The sequence below is a fragment of the Orussus abietinus genome, unplaced genomic scaffold (genome assembly GCF_000612105.2).
Source record: "Orussus abietinus isolate OABI.00-Male unplaced genomic scaffold, Oabi_2.0 scaffold199, whole genome shotgun sequence".
In the NCBI taxonomy this organism is placed as follows: Eukaryota; Metazoa; Arthropoda; class Insecta; order Hymenoptera; family Orussidae; genus Orussus; species Orussus abietinus.
In genome coordinates, this window is record NW_019394470.1 from 16,698 (window position 1) to 30,613 (window position 13,916).

General features: G+C 41.2%; 1 protein-coding gene across 2 annotated transcripts in view; it reads left to right on the forward strand.

Moving 5' to 3' along the window:
* Window positions 1-13,916, forward strand: part of LOC105694388 (tectonin beta-propeller repeat-containing protein) — a 58,529-nt gene that overhangs the window by 1,732 nt on the left and 42,881 nt on the right. For both annotated transcript variants that reach the window (XM_012415012.1, XM_012415013.1), the window contains exons 2-5: window positions 6,980-7,223; window positions 8,944-9,126; window positions 13,568-13,720; window positions 13,792-13,884. In XM_012415012.1, the coding sequence (XP_012270435.1) occupies window positions 6,999-7,223; window positions 8,944-9,126; window positions 13,568-13,720; window positions 13,792-13,884 (654 nt within the window). In that variant the 5' untranslated portion in view covers window positions 6,980-6,998. The remainder of the gene's footprint in view (window positions 1-6,979; window positions 7,224-8,943; window positions 9,127-13,567; window positions 13,721-13,791; window positions 13,885-13,916) is intronic.

Sequence of the window (13,916 nt, forward strand, 5' to 3'; positions counted from 1 at the left end):
AGTTTCAGGTCTTCCTTTACACCCTTCATATTTATATTGTAAAGTTTGAATAGATTTGGTACGCCCAGTTTGCAAGAGTTTCATCAACGAGAACTTTTTGATACCATTTTCACATCACCTTAATTAGAAGTCAAATTTTTGGAATGAAAGGTGGTTATTTTTTTATTATAAATTAAAATTAGACAGCGAAATGTTATTAAAGTATAGATGAACAATTAATTTAAAACCATATTTTCTGAAATAAAATCTGTTTAAAAATGAATAAAACAACAAAAATTTAAAGCTTTATATTCCAGATAGTAATTCATGATCATCATATGATTTACAAATAATTTGCAGACCATTTACTGCATTAAATGTTTGCCATATATGTATGCATCTCACACAGTAGGAACAAAAATTTATGAACACATTAACAAAAACAATTTGAACCAAAATTTGCAGCAAATTTACCATAAATGGTTGTAGCAAAATATTTACTGCATACTTGAATCATATGTCAGTTATGCCATAATCGACATTTATTAAATGAAAATTTATGGAAAATTTAACAGGTGCTATAACGTCATTCCATGACATTAATTTACGGACATTGTATGAAGTTAGTTAATGCTACAAATGTTAGCTAAATTTGACATTGCTTCATGTTCTCATTTCCATCACGCCATGACTCAAATATGAGCTACGGATGCTATAATTGTTTATCAACAATGTATGAGATAAATTTAGCTATACACTGGCGGAGATGAATGCCTCCCTTATGGACCTGCTACCGCAAGTACAGGAAGAGAAGGCATTCATCCCCATCACTGTACATATGCATATCAATATTGAGACATTGCATGTACTTAATGTTGTTTCATATTTAAGTATTTTTAGTTCATCATTGTGTACTCCTGATATGAGTTCCAAATGAGGGTTCATAAACAACACTCTTATGACTCGTTTCATGATATTTTATGAGGCAAATTTGATGGAAATTTTGCATCACTTTGTTTATGTAGAATATTTTGTAACACGGATAATAAACATTGTTAACATCAAGGATTAAACAGTAAAATGAACTGTAAATACACTTTTACATAAGTTGGTGAGTTACATGAGCAAGCTCTTAAAATCAGTTTAAGTTTAATAAAGGCATTTTCAAAACAAATCTTCGGAACATATTTTAATTCTTTGACGTAGAATCCTAATGAGAAATAGATAATACCACATACCATTTAAAAAACTGAACTTCAAGTGTGCATATACAATTTTCATTTAATATTGGAAGATAAAATTATCACCATTTGATAAAGCATACCCGACTTACCAAATTTTTTTGAGTTTTCAATATGAACCATTTCCCTCCATTTTAATAGGGGTGGACGGGTAGTCTGGAACACCATGTATAAAATTGTTCATGTATATATGCAAAATATTTTATTACTTATAGTTTCTAGTAAGTGAAGGACCATACACATAACTGGCTGAGCAGAATAGCATTAAATACAATTAATTTCAAATTTTTGTATTTCATTATTTAAATATATTTACTTTTTAATATAGAATGGCTAATAAAATGAGATTGTTTTTATTTTTGTGATATAATTTTAACATATTCTGGCCCTTACAATGTACTATTATGATTCAATCCTACGAGGAGTGGCACCCTGTTTTAATACGTTTTTTATAGACTGTTTATTGTATTGCTATTTACTGTTTCTTTTATTTAGTGTATATAATATCTCAGGTTGCACTTTATTGACTAATACAAGCTTTAGAATGCACGTTCAAAAAAATACTTTCAATAAGACATGATTATGTTAATATTATGTATTTAAAAACTATAAAGAATATGATTTTTGTCTAAATAAAATTTGAGAAAAAGTAAGAAAATTAGTTATTCATGATACAAGACACATTTTAAATAAAATCTCGGTTACATTATAGGAAATGTGATGTGATAAGTGAAAAAGTGTTCTATTTTTGTTTTATATTGTTCTTCTGCACAGGATATGTTAAATGTAAAATCATCATTTTAATAAATGTACATATTTTAAAATGAAATTATTTACATACGCGTATTTGAACGTGTTTTTTGATAGTTATGAAGAAACGATTACAATTGTATTTGTTCCTCTATTGTATTAAAATTTAGAAAACATTTTTCAGACACCATACTTAGATACCCACTGAATACCAAACCTAACAGGTACGTAACTTATAACTAACAAATAACATCACGTTTGTTACAATATAATAACCTAACAGTTACGTAACATAGAGCTAACTAGTTACATGCCATTTGTTACAATGCAGTAAAATACCAATTATGTAACATAGAGCTAACAGGTTACATAACATTTGTTACTATCATATCTACATAAATGTAGCATAACTTTGTTACTCTTATCTTACATTATGTCACTGTCCTAATATTACTGTGTATATGCAGCACATATTTGTAACAAAACAGAACTACATTGGTGCTAACTGTCATCTATTTTATTACATCATCGTCATCGTCATTGTCATAATTCATCGTCAAATGTCATAAGATTAATATATGTCATACTTTGTTTACTACTCATATGAAAATGATTTTAATTCGTACTCGCATATACATTATCAGTAATTGTTTGCTAGTCGAATGAAATCATAATAGTCTTTAAGTAAAATCAGATAGTTTATCATTTACATAATTTCGTTGAAAGTCTGATCTGTCATTTAATATCTAACTATTNGGTAACTGAAATTATAACATTAATATAACATTAATATAACATGTTACCTTACCAAGTGGGAAATAATAACTAACATCTAACTTCCATGTTACTTTTATGCTACATAACATGTTAGTTTCGAAAACGTAACATTTACCCAACAGTTATATAACAGTGTTCACTGGGCCTGTCGCTCGAATACCAGTACGAGCTAGTTTTTCTGATATGCGGATATCATACGGATTCGGCGATTTAATTTTCCAAGAATATTCCTCGGTTTTTGGCCTCTTTAATCTACCCCTTGTCGGTAACGGTAGCAACCAGGGGAACGTAATTGGACTAGTTTAGGATTTCGCTTAAAAAAAAAAAAGCGTCACTCAAGGTCCAAGGAATCGTGCGGGCGGGCAGCTTTGGGAAAATCGGACATAAGTCTCGTGCCGGCGGCCGGATTGGGAGTCGCGGAGGCGGTCCTCCCGCGTGTCGCGCGGGCGAGCACCCGTATCGCGTTTAAGGGGGGTTGAGAATCCGTCAGGTGGAAAATATAAAAGAGGAAACGGAGTGTCCCGGTCGCGATTAGCTTGTCGAGTAGATTGGAGGCCCCCGGCCTAAGGCCTATCTCGGTTTCGAAGTTGTCCTCCTTTTTCTGAATTTTGAGGAAGTTATCCGCCTTTTGTTGAACGTTGAGGAAGTTATCCGCCTTTTGCTGAATTTTGAGAAAGTGTTCGCCGTTTCCTAATTTTGAGGAATACTTCACATTTTCTTTCTTTTTCGGATCTTGAGGAAACTGTCCGCAATTATCTGATTTCGCGGAAACGCGAGAGATTTTCGGCCAGTTTATAATATCTTGTAGATTGTCAAGTAACTTTTGAGTTTTTGCGTCGTGATATTTTTCTGTATCTTTGTCTGAGTTCCCCGCGGTTGGAGGCGAAGAAGCCGCGCGGTGACCGCGTGGTCGCCCGCGTCACGTTCCATGAGCGCGGGGCGTAAGTCTCTATAATTAACGTAATTTTCTCCGCTTATCGGAAAAATCGAACTCATTTTAGCGTAATTATGTAGATTGGGCGCCCTCTAATATTTCTGGCGCCATTAAAATTTCGAGCGTGTATTTAGTATTTCCGGTCGCGTAATTTGTATTTGTGCATGCTTATTTTGCGTATCAATTTATTATTAATTTGGCTGCCGACGGTTTTTCTGTGATACCTTAATTTCCCTGAAATTTGCTTTCTTGTATCTTGTATTATTTCATCTGTTGCCATTCGGAATTGCATTTGATGCTTGATATACTGTTACGAGGCTTACGGCTGTTACGGACCCGATTTTCCTCAAAATAGAGAGGCGCGCATTCTATTAAATATGAGTCAGTTACCGGAAGATAAATATCGAACCCAAAGCAACGACAGTATCGTCCGATTAAACCGAAAGAATAACAACGAGTGGGATAATCATCGAGGCATGTTTTGGCTTATTCGCACGCCTTCCACATCGAACTGCACTCTGATCCAAAACACGGGATCTACCCTTCCGTCAACATAGTGACTACCTCAGCACGTCCGATCAAGTCTCTAACAACAAAATCCAAAAACAAGGAAACTGACCCTGTCCTCACGGGCATCTCAAGGATAAAATCTCGTATAAAAGCGGTACCGAAAAGTAGCAGCCGTCGGTAGTATAGAGGAGTTTAAGACAGCGTACAGTGCAGTCTCAGTAGCGAGGCTGGAGCTTTCTGAAGAGCTGATCACCCTACCATAGTAACAGTTGTGCGTTTCGGTACTCCGACATCCACGAGCCAACACTGAGAGGAGGAACGATGGCGCTGCGAATTCCGGACCAGCGGGAGAATCTTAGGAAGCTCCAACCCTAGGACACGCCCCGGTTTGAAGGCGTTCACGTGCAGTTCATCGCAACCGGCAGGACGTAGGAGAGACGTCACTGGAAGTAAAGGCCTCTGCGAAGCCAAGGTACAGGTCCTCTTCGAAGAGTTCCATTCTTCCACTCTTTCACTCTTTTATTCTTTTATCACTCTATTTCGAACCCTATTCCAAATTACTAACCCGCAATAGAATTCGGTATCTACCTTCCGGTAACAACTATCAAATTCTAACTCTTCAAGTATGAATCGCAACTCATTAGCCGCTCTCGCTGAGTAAGGCAAAGCACACCTTGCAAGCAAAGAATCCCGCGTCAGCATTCCGCAATTGATGCGCGGACGTATCTCGATTACACTTCCGCGAGACGCTAGCGCGCGGCCTACAACGTCCTTGTCTCGACTCGCGACGATCTGTTTAGCACAGCACATATTTGCACACCTTACCCCGATGGACATTGTACCCCTTACATCATAAATAGAACTGTCTCATTCAATACAAAACAACGACTTGATTTTCACGAAACCTTAAAACCCTCCTGTGTCCTTGTTAGAGAGAGAGATTGAGATTGTTCGTAGTTAGTGTATTTGTTCCGTTCCACGATCCACGGCTCGAAGGACCATTAAATGTTATGTTGGTTCGATTCGCGGAGGAACGGCTAGAGAAGTACTGGATGTGAAGTGCGGTCAACGAAACTTAAACATTTATTTAACACTGGTAGAACTTTACAGTTAAAGCGGATTGACAATGAGATAACGGAGTAAAGGTAACGGCACGATTATGAATGCCTAGTTGAGCGGGCCACTAGCATGAGTGGACTTAGAGAAGTTAAGCGCGTAAGAGTGGAGAATCGCTGATCTCGCGGGAGATCGAAGCTATCTCGCTAGATACCGCGGACGCGTAAAGTCGCGCGGGAGACCGAAGGACGCGGTAATGCCGGGACGCTGATGGTCGCTACGGCTGTTCAATCGTATCTGGTGGTTGGGACCAAAGTTTGAAATAAGAGGGTCCCAGAGAGAGATTTCAGAGGCGGAGTTTTGAAGAAGATCGGCGAATTGCATTTTTGTATGCAGCCGATTGGTCTAGAAGAACGTTGAGGAAAGGGAGATTTTAGGCAGTTCCACAGGCGTAAGTGGGGACTGCGTATGCGGTTGTCGTTCGAGAATTTGGAGAAGCTCTAGAAGAAGCGTAAAAGAGCGGAAACCATAAATTGTCCTAATTGCGGACGTGATCGAGAAGTACGAAGGTTTTCTTGGGAACTTTAGAACGACATTTTCCAGATGGGTTGGAGGAGACAGTTGCGGATGAAGAAAGGCGCGTTACGAATTGAGCTCAAAAGACGTGTCGCGACGACGACCCTACCTCCAGGGGGTCGACGCCGTTGTCGACCCTTGAAGTGGTGGTTGGCGCGCCTGGACGGCGCGACAGGACGCAGAGGCTAGCTTGAACCACACGGGTCATGATAATTATTAATTTAGCTCTTGCTAATTCGGCGCGAACAGTCCTCATTGCAACTTTCCAATACCCTTTGAGGATCAAAAAACCTATCGATCCCACCAAAGCCACCGCGCTGGAGCCAATCCAAGCTCCGGTCGCGAGGCCGCCCGGTCCATCCGCGCCCCGGATACTGCCGAAAAAGGACCCGGAACCGCGTGCGTACCGCGACCTGCTCTCACTCCGAGGATTGCCCTACTCGAGGCAAGTGTGTATACCGCCTATTTGAGAAAAGAGAAAGGAGACCGACGAGTCCTAAGAGGCCAACATTTTAGAGAAAGTCACCGAACATCCCCCGCCCAAGTAAGTGGCAGAGGAAGATCCGCGAAAGTCATAGGGGAAGAATCCGCGATAATTGGGGAACGTCCGTGAAACCTTTGGGGTAATAAAATAATTGCCATATTCGCGATCGAATATTAGGTGAAATAACGTGTAATGAGACCCACGAGGGCGTTCGCGAGTGGCGGCGGCGATGTATAATAAGTAGCCGCGTTACGGCCGGGAACCCGCGAAGCTCACCCGTACATTCGGTTCGAGGAATTAGGATTTAGGGTCGCCGACGTGCGGCTGGCGCCCAACGAGTATGAAAATGTGTTAGAATAATAGAGAATTTTATGTTAAACAAAAATCGAAACTGAGCGCCCTTTATTGTGACGAAAACCGCGTCGCAAAGAAAATTATGCACTGTAGGAAAGAATAGTGCAGGACTTTTCGACTCTCTGTTCAATAAGGATGGTGCTGTCTAAAGCGGAACCACCATTTCTGTTACACCCTGGATATCCTGTTCTTATTACCTTTATGGTATAATTAACTAAGTAATTAATGTGATACCATTGTTTAAAGTGTATTATTTACCGCGTTCTTCCTGTACACCAAAAATCATATTGATATAATAACACGTTATTTTTATTTTAGAGCATCGCTTGAGATAAAGATGCCCAGTATGTATTTATATGCAATCAACGCAGAAGGGCGTTTGTTTGGACTATCTTCGTCCGGCACGATGTGGAGAGAGTTTACGTACCTTGGATTGGAATTTAAACAATTATCTGCAGTGCCCCACTTTATATGGGCAATTGGCGGTGATCGGCAAGTTTATGTCCACGTTCATGGCTTCGATGTACCAATTCGCATTAAAGAGGAAACATACGAGAATGAAGTAAGTGAAATCTTTTTATAGCCATCCAGTTGGCTCTATGCGATTTCTTGGCATTCTTAACGGTCCAGAACAACATAATTTTAGGGATGTACTTATTTTTAAGAAAAGTTGAAGGAATCGGCGTGGCATTTTACCAAGTCATTACTGATAGTCTAAGAATGTTTATCACAAGTAACGTACATTTTTAATACATTATGTTCTTATTTAGCATACAATAGAACTAACAAAGCGTCATGGTCACCATTATGCCACTTTTATAAATTCTGCTGTTTTGCATTTTTTAAATGCTGAAACCCTTTGACTGCTAAGCCTTTTTGACATATGGGCGAAATTCACAATCATATGAAGGTGTTACGTCAAAGTGGTAACATATTTTGATCTGAACACAGATCAACTTACCTGTAGTACGGATCAAATCCCCTTTTTGAGAGGCCGAGGATAAACCCTTTGCCCTCGCCTTCCGGCTTCGCTATCGAGGGGATAGTCCGAGCCTTTAGGGAAGGAAGGCCAAAGGTTCCTTAAGATTTGGCGTCTTAGGACGCCTGACGCTTAACCGGTATATACTTAGCGTGTGTGTGGTCAGAGGTGGGTGCGAGCCAGGGCGGAGATTAAGTACATTAGAACTTAGGGCCCTTTTGTGAACAATAGGTATCCCGGGTGGGATATAGGTCACAGTGTCTTTATGCGATTACTGGTAGTGTACCCCCAGGCAAGGGTAAATGCCAATCAGACCATTATATACCAAGCAACTTATGACGTATATTAAATTTACAAACATTACTCAACACATTATGCTTAAACTAAAAATTCTTATACCTCTTTTTATGAAATTTGAGGGATTGTTTCATCCTCTTAATATGAAAACGGGCCAAAATAAAAATACACGTGTTTCTTATTTTTTGGTCCTCTAAAACATATCCAAGATCCAAAACTACGTATATTACCTATGGTATTTTACTCACCCAACCCAGAAAACCAGTCCCGAAACAGTTCCGTAGCTCTTGGCCGATTAACGAACGAATGGATGAAGCTTTCTCTGCAGGGACATAAGGACCGTTCCGAAAAAGGCACCTTGAACTCATTGTCCGCGGGAAACCGCGTGAAGCCCTACATTCATGTGACGCAAGTCCGGTACACAGCCTCATCGGAAGGTTTCCACGGGGCGTTGGTGCCGTTTCACACCCCCGTGTGAGTTAGGAGTCGTCCCGAAAAATGCAGTCGTGTTAATAGTTGGATTTTCGTTTTTATTTCCTTAGCAGATTCTTCTGAATTAATTTTGGACATCGTCTGGCGGTCATCGATGGCTGCTGTTGTCTCAACCTTGAGCCATTTTTCCCCCCGACATATTGCGGGTCTCTGGTTCAGTTGCAATTTCAGTGATGTACATACCATGCGTAGTCTGCATTTAAATTCCGTGTATCTGAATAGAGATAAATCAATCCATCTTTTTTTCTAACCGTTAGCATAAGGCTAATGATGTGTAGGGACTGTTAGATCGTAAAATAATACCGAGATCGAGTATCCTTTGGATCTCCTTCACTTTCTGAAGCTTCCCCGTAGTATTAGCATGGGAGAATGATGAAGTAAAGGCTTAGAATCTATGTAATCGGAGTTATTACAAAAAATACCAAATGGGCTCAAGTAACATTGGGCTAGCAGCTAGTACGACAAATACCTTAACTCATTTAATTCATTTCTGTGTAAAATTGCTCTTTTTCAGAGATGGTTCCCAATAGAAGGCTTCAGTGGAAGACTACTGCCAACAGACAGATACAATTTTTCTAATCACGATGGCACAGTTGACCGTAGTCGAGATAAAGTCAAATTACCTTCGATGGCCTGGCAGTGGGAAGGAGACTGGCACACTGATACTACTATGGATGGTCAACCGCTTGATCATGATGTATGTTATTAAATGGTTTAAATTAGTTTACATTTGTCATATAAATCTGCATGGTATGTGTTACTTTAGATGTATTCATTACGACAGGATACAAAATGTGAGTGTTTTCGATACGCACCAATGATCCTCGAAAGGAACGGAATAGAGGAACTGACATTGAAATAATGGCGATTTTCAGGGATCTGATTTATTAATTATTTTAGCGTCAAATATTCCCTATAATGACGTCAATAGTTGTTTATCTATAGTCGAATATTCAGTTTGAATTTGTAGTTTTCCCCACTGCGTTAAAATATTTTGTGCAGTTTTGAAGGAGTGGAGAGTTGAACCGTAGTAGGCATAAAAATAACTTGTGATGATCCCACGGCTTTTATTATCTGTTCAACATAAACATTACAAACAAAACAAAGAGTATAAATCTCAACGAGCGCAAAATTTACTTTTCAGCGTCACATCAAGAACCACTTTGACGCTTGATACAATTGAAATAACGAGTAATAATTTAACTGCATGCAGATGACAGCCTAGTAATTCGATACGATGGCTTATTGGGACTTTGATATCTTCAATCGAACGACGTGGATTTGATATTCAACGAAATCTGCCTAAATATTTTTATTGAAAAATACATTTGAAATGCATAAAAAAACAACCATCCTATCGCATTGACGGAATTACATATGAGCCGCTCAGTGTACACATCGACTAACTCCACTTTTTGAAAAATCTTAAATTTAGGTGTCAAAGCACTTGGTATAGTAATAACTTTTTATATTTATAAGATCTTTCCCGATTAATAGAGATTAACACCATTAAACGGCAACATTTTTTTGGGCATTGAATAATAAGTAATTTATTTCAGAAGCCATTTTGATTAACTCCATACTCTAATGTAAATCATAGACGAATACCTGGCAGTATAGTATTATTGGATTATCTGTTGCGGCCGTACATCGACGCTTTTTTTTTTAAACAGCCGAAGATGCTTTCCCCCTTTCAACAATATGAGTAATAAAATCGCATCAGCAAACAGATAGAAAGAAGCGCAATGCAGACGGTAGTTAGTATAACAGTGATCTCTCACGCTGAATGTTACCGTATACTTCACCAATATTACACGGACTACATATTTTTTGGTCTTTTCAACATTACTCCCTGATTGTTTTTAAAGAACTAAATATTATACCGTTATAATCAAGATGAGTGAAACTAATAACAATGTGGATGTGGAAAGCAGGGATGATTCTTCAATACGATTTATCAGCAGAAAGTCTGGGGCAAGAAGACGTTTATCGTGTTTCTCGGATTCATCCGATTGCAACGGTACAAATTCCCCAACAAACACATCGATTGGGAGGAAAAGAAGTCGTAATCCTGATTACGACTTCTTTGTATTATCCTACATTTTGTGTGGGCAGTCTCCACGGTCACATTTTGTGTAGTGTGTTTCCAAGACCCTTTAACAAAGGGGAAACGACGCCATACCGTCACGCCCTCAAAGTGTAAGTGTGAAAGAACGTTGCACCGAGAGGCTGGGTCGCCCCGCACCTCTAGTCATCCGGTGAACGTCGCGATGACATCACGTCGGGGGCTTAGACGGGGGGTACGAGATCGTCTTTGGTATACACGGTTCTTATTTTCCTTCGTCAGGCACGGAAATGCCCGTGCAGCCAAACACCCGGGGAACGTCGCAATGACGTCACGTCGAGGGGCAAGTGCACGAATGCAAGACAGTCTTTGGGTCTGAGAGGGAGGATGCGAAATGGTCTCGAGCGGCCAGACACTCAGGGAACGTCGCAATGACATCACGCCGAGGGACAAGTGCAAGAGGCCGACGTCGTCGTCCTGTTTTTATATTTTTCCGCCGTCCAGGTTCGGCTCAAGCGGCTATACACCCGGGGAACGTCGCAATGAAATCACGCCGAGGGATAAGTGCAAGAGTCCGACGTCGTCGTCCTGTTTTTATATTTTTCCGCCGTCCAAGTTCGGCTCAAGCGGTTATACACCCGGGGAACGTCGCAATGACATCACGCCGAGGGATAAGTGCAAGAGTCCGACGTCGTCGTCCTGTTTTTATATTTTTCCGCCGTCCAGGTTCGGCTCAAGCGGCTATACACCCGGGGAACGTCGCAATGACATCACGCCGAGGGATAAGTGCAAGAGTCCGACGTCGTCGTCCTGTTTTTATATTTTTCCGCCGTCCAGGTTCGGCTCAAGCGGCTATACACCCGGGGAACGTCGCAATTACATAACGCCGAGGGGGCAGACGCGAGAGCGCGTGACCGGCCGTGGACTGTCTCGCTACCGAGTGGAAGGGGAACGGCTCTGTGCCGTCACGCCCCTCACGTTGAGCGAGTCGTTTCGCCGAATTTCCTGAAAAGTCGATGAAAATTCTGGGAAGGGGATTCCGTCAATTGGGCCGCCGTTCACAGATGATCCGAGGTATCCCAACCGGACGCTTTGCCGACGTTACCCTGGGTACTCGGTTCCACCTGCCCACTAAGGGCGAGATTTTTAGCTCGTAAGGAACGGCACCTGTTGCCTCGTCTCCTCTAGCTTTTACATCCACTTGCCAAGGGGAGTGGTGCAATACTGTTACTCCTAGCAAGGGTATCGTGAGATGAGGATATTGTCCTGGAGGAGCAGCGCTGTTACCACATCCAGAGGCTCCTTCGATGGGTACAGAACGATCATAAAGGGCCTCGATTAGTGAAAATCCACGCCTTTTATACCCACGGAATTCATGGGTTCTATTACTATATCGTCGCGTTCCCACTCTGGCCCGTGTTCTTTGACGTACTATTGGACACGATGGTTACCCTTCGACGAATTCGTAATTTCTCGCCCCTTGATTCGCTGGGGTCAAGGCCGTGGTCATTTCCCCCAATCAGGATGATTCGCGTTAACGTTGGATTTGATTTGATCGAATTTTCATCTCGCGACCTCGTGACTTTGCCCATGTTGTGTGCGCGAGGCTCGCTCTCGGCGCGCCAAGCAAGCGCTCGTTTTTATATCCCTCGCGAAGTCGGTACCGCGTTTACTAATTCCTCGCGGGGAAAAGATTTTATTTAATTGACATAGGTGTCGCGTCGAGTACCTCCGACACGTCACAATATATTGTAATTTTATATTATCGAAATGTACATGCATGTGGATTTCGAGAACGGCGTTGCGTGGCTCAAGGAGACACCGTGAGAAGGAAGCTGGACGTTCGCGGGAACGGAGTCCGATGACCATGAGAGAAGACGTTTGCACCTGGCACCACGAAAATGAGGAGTCCTCATCCCTTCCAGAAGCCTCATCGAACTTAGGATTAATTCTATTCCTTAGCGCATTAGTCCTACCTAAGACCTCTGGATCCTTCGAAACAGAGCGCCAGATATTCTCCGTGAATGTTGTGCATTATTATAATGAACTGGTTCCAAGCCAAAAAATGGGAAAATATCATTGACGAGAATTCAACCACCCTCCGTGGCATAATAGTCAGACCGCGGTTACATCCCAGCTCTCTGTAGAGGGGCTAGATTTATCTGACGGGGTGGGCTCGAGGGTGGTGGACGAGAAAAACGAACGTAGGCGATTTACCTTTCCTTCAAACGGTCCAATCCCTTTGTTTTGGAGGTATGGCGGAATCCTTTGGCGAGTTGGGGTATAAGATGTTGAGACGATACATTCACGTATTCGTTAGGATCAAAGGATGCCGTTGCGCATCGGAAAATACCGTTGAAGCCGGTGGTTGAATGCGAACCGATCAGGTGCGGGTGGAGACGCGCGGGTGCTTTCCAGGAGGAGTCAAGACAAAAGGGCCCCTCTTGGACCAGGTTCGAATTTCTGAAATTGGGGGCTGTCCACCGTTGGCGGCGATGGCCTTCGTAACATAAACAACGCGGACGTTTCGAGAAAGATTCAAATAATCTAATCACGATGTTCAACTGTTCAATTAACTGTCCCTGTTTTTAACTATAATGCATTTAATGTAACGTGTATTCTCTTGTATTTTTTCATTCTTCATATCAACTTTTTCAACGTTAGAAAATTGTTTATTTCGTCTTGACCATTATGACCACAAACAAACGGCCTTGGCCACAATCGGGTTAACAACTAGTTTTGTCTAGACCTAAGTCAAACGAAGCATTCGTTTTTTTTATCAGCACCTGATCGTCTTCTCAATGCCCGATTTGAGTTTAGATGGTCTCGTAAGCGATTGGACAGTTTCCAAAAATGATTTCACATGGATTCCTGCAGATCTCATTTCTTATGGGTATATGGTAATGGATAGCCAGTCAAATACGACCAGGGTTCAACAGTTGCAATGATAATTACATTTGCCGTACACGTCCAATTCCTTACAAATATTTTGTAAATTTTTTTCATGACTATCTGTTATTAAAATGTGTACGATGTAAACATTGTTATAACATTTAACACTTCCTCTTCTTAGGGATGGACATATGCGGTAGACTTTTCTGCGACGTATTCTACAAAAAAGCAGTGGAAGTCTTGTGTTAGAAGGCGTAAATGGATTCGCTATCGACGATATAGCGCTATGAATTCCTGGTGTGCTATCGCACCTCTTCATAAAGATCCTACAAAGGTTATTATCTATATCATGCCTTGTTTATTTGAAGATTCTGAGACTTATCACCCTGAACATTTGTATTATAGGAACCGTTTATAGTTGTAGCGGTTGGAGGTAACGACATTCCAGGTGGGAATCGCAGTGATTTAATGGTATGGGCAGTCACGGCTCATGGAAGGGTAAGTAATTAAACCGCCTGTCGTGTACTAGT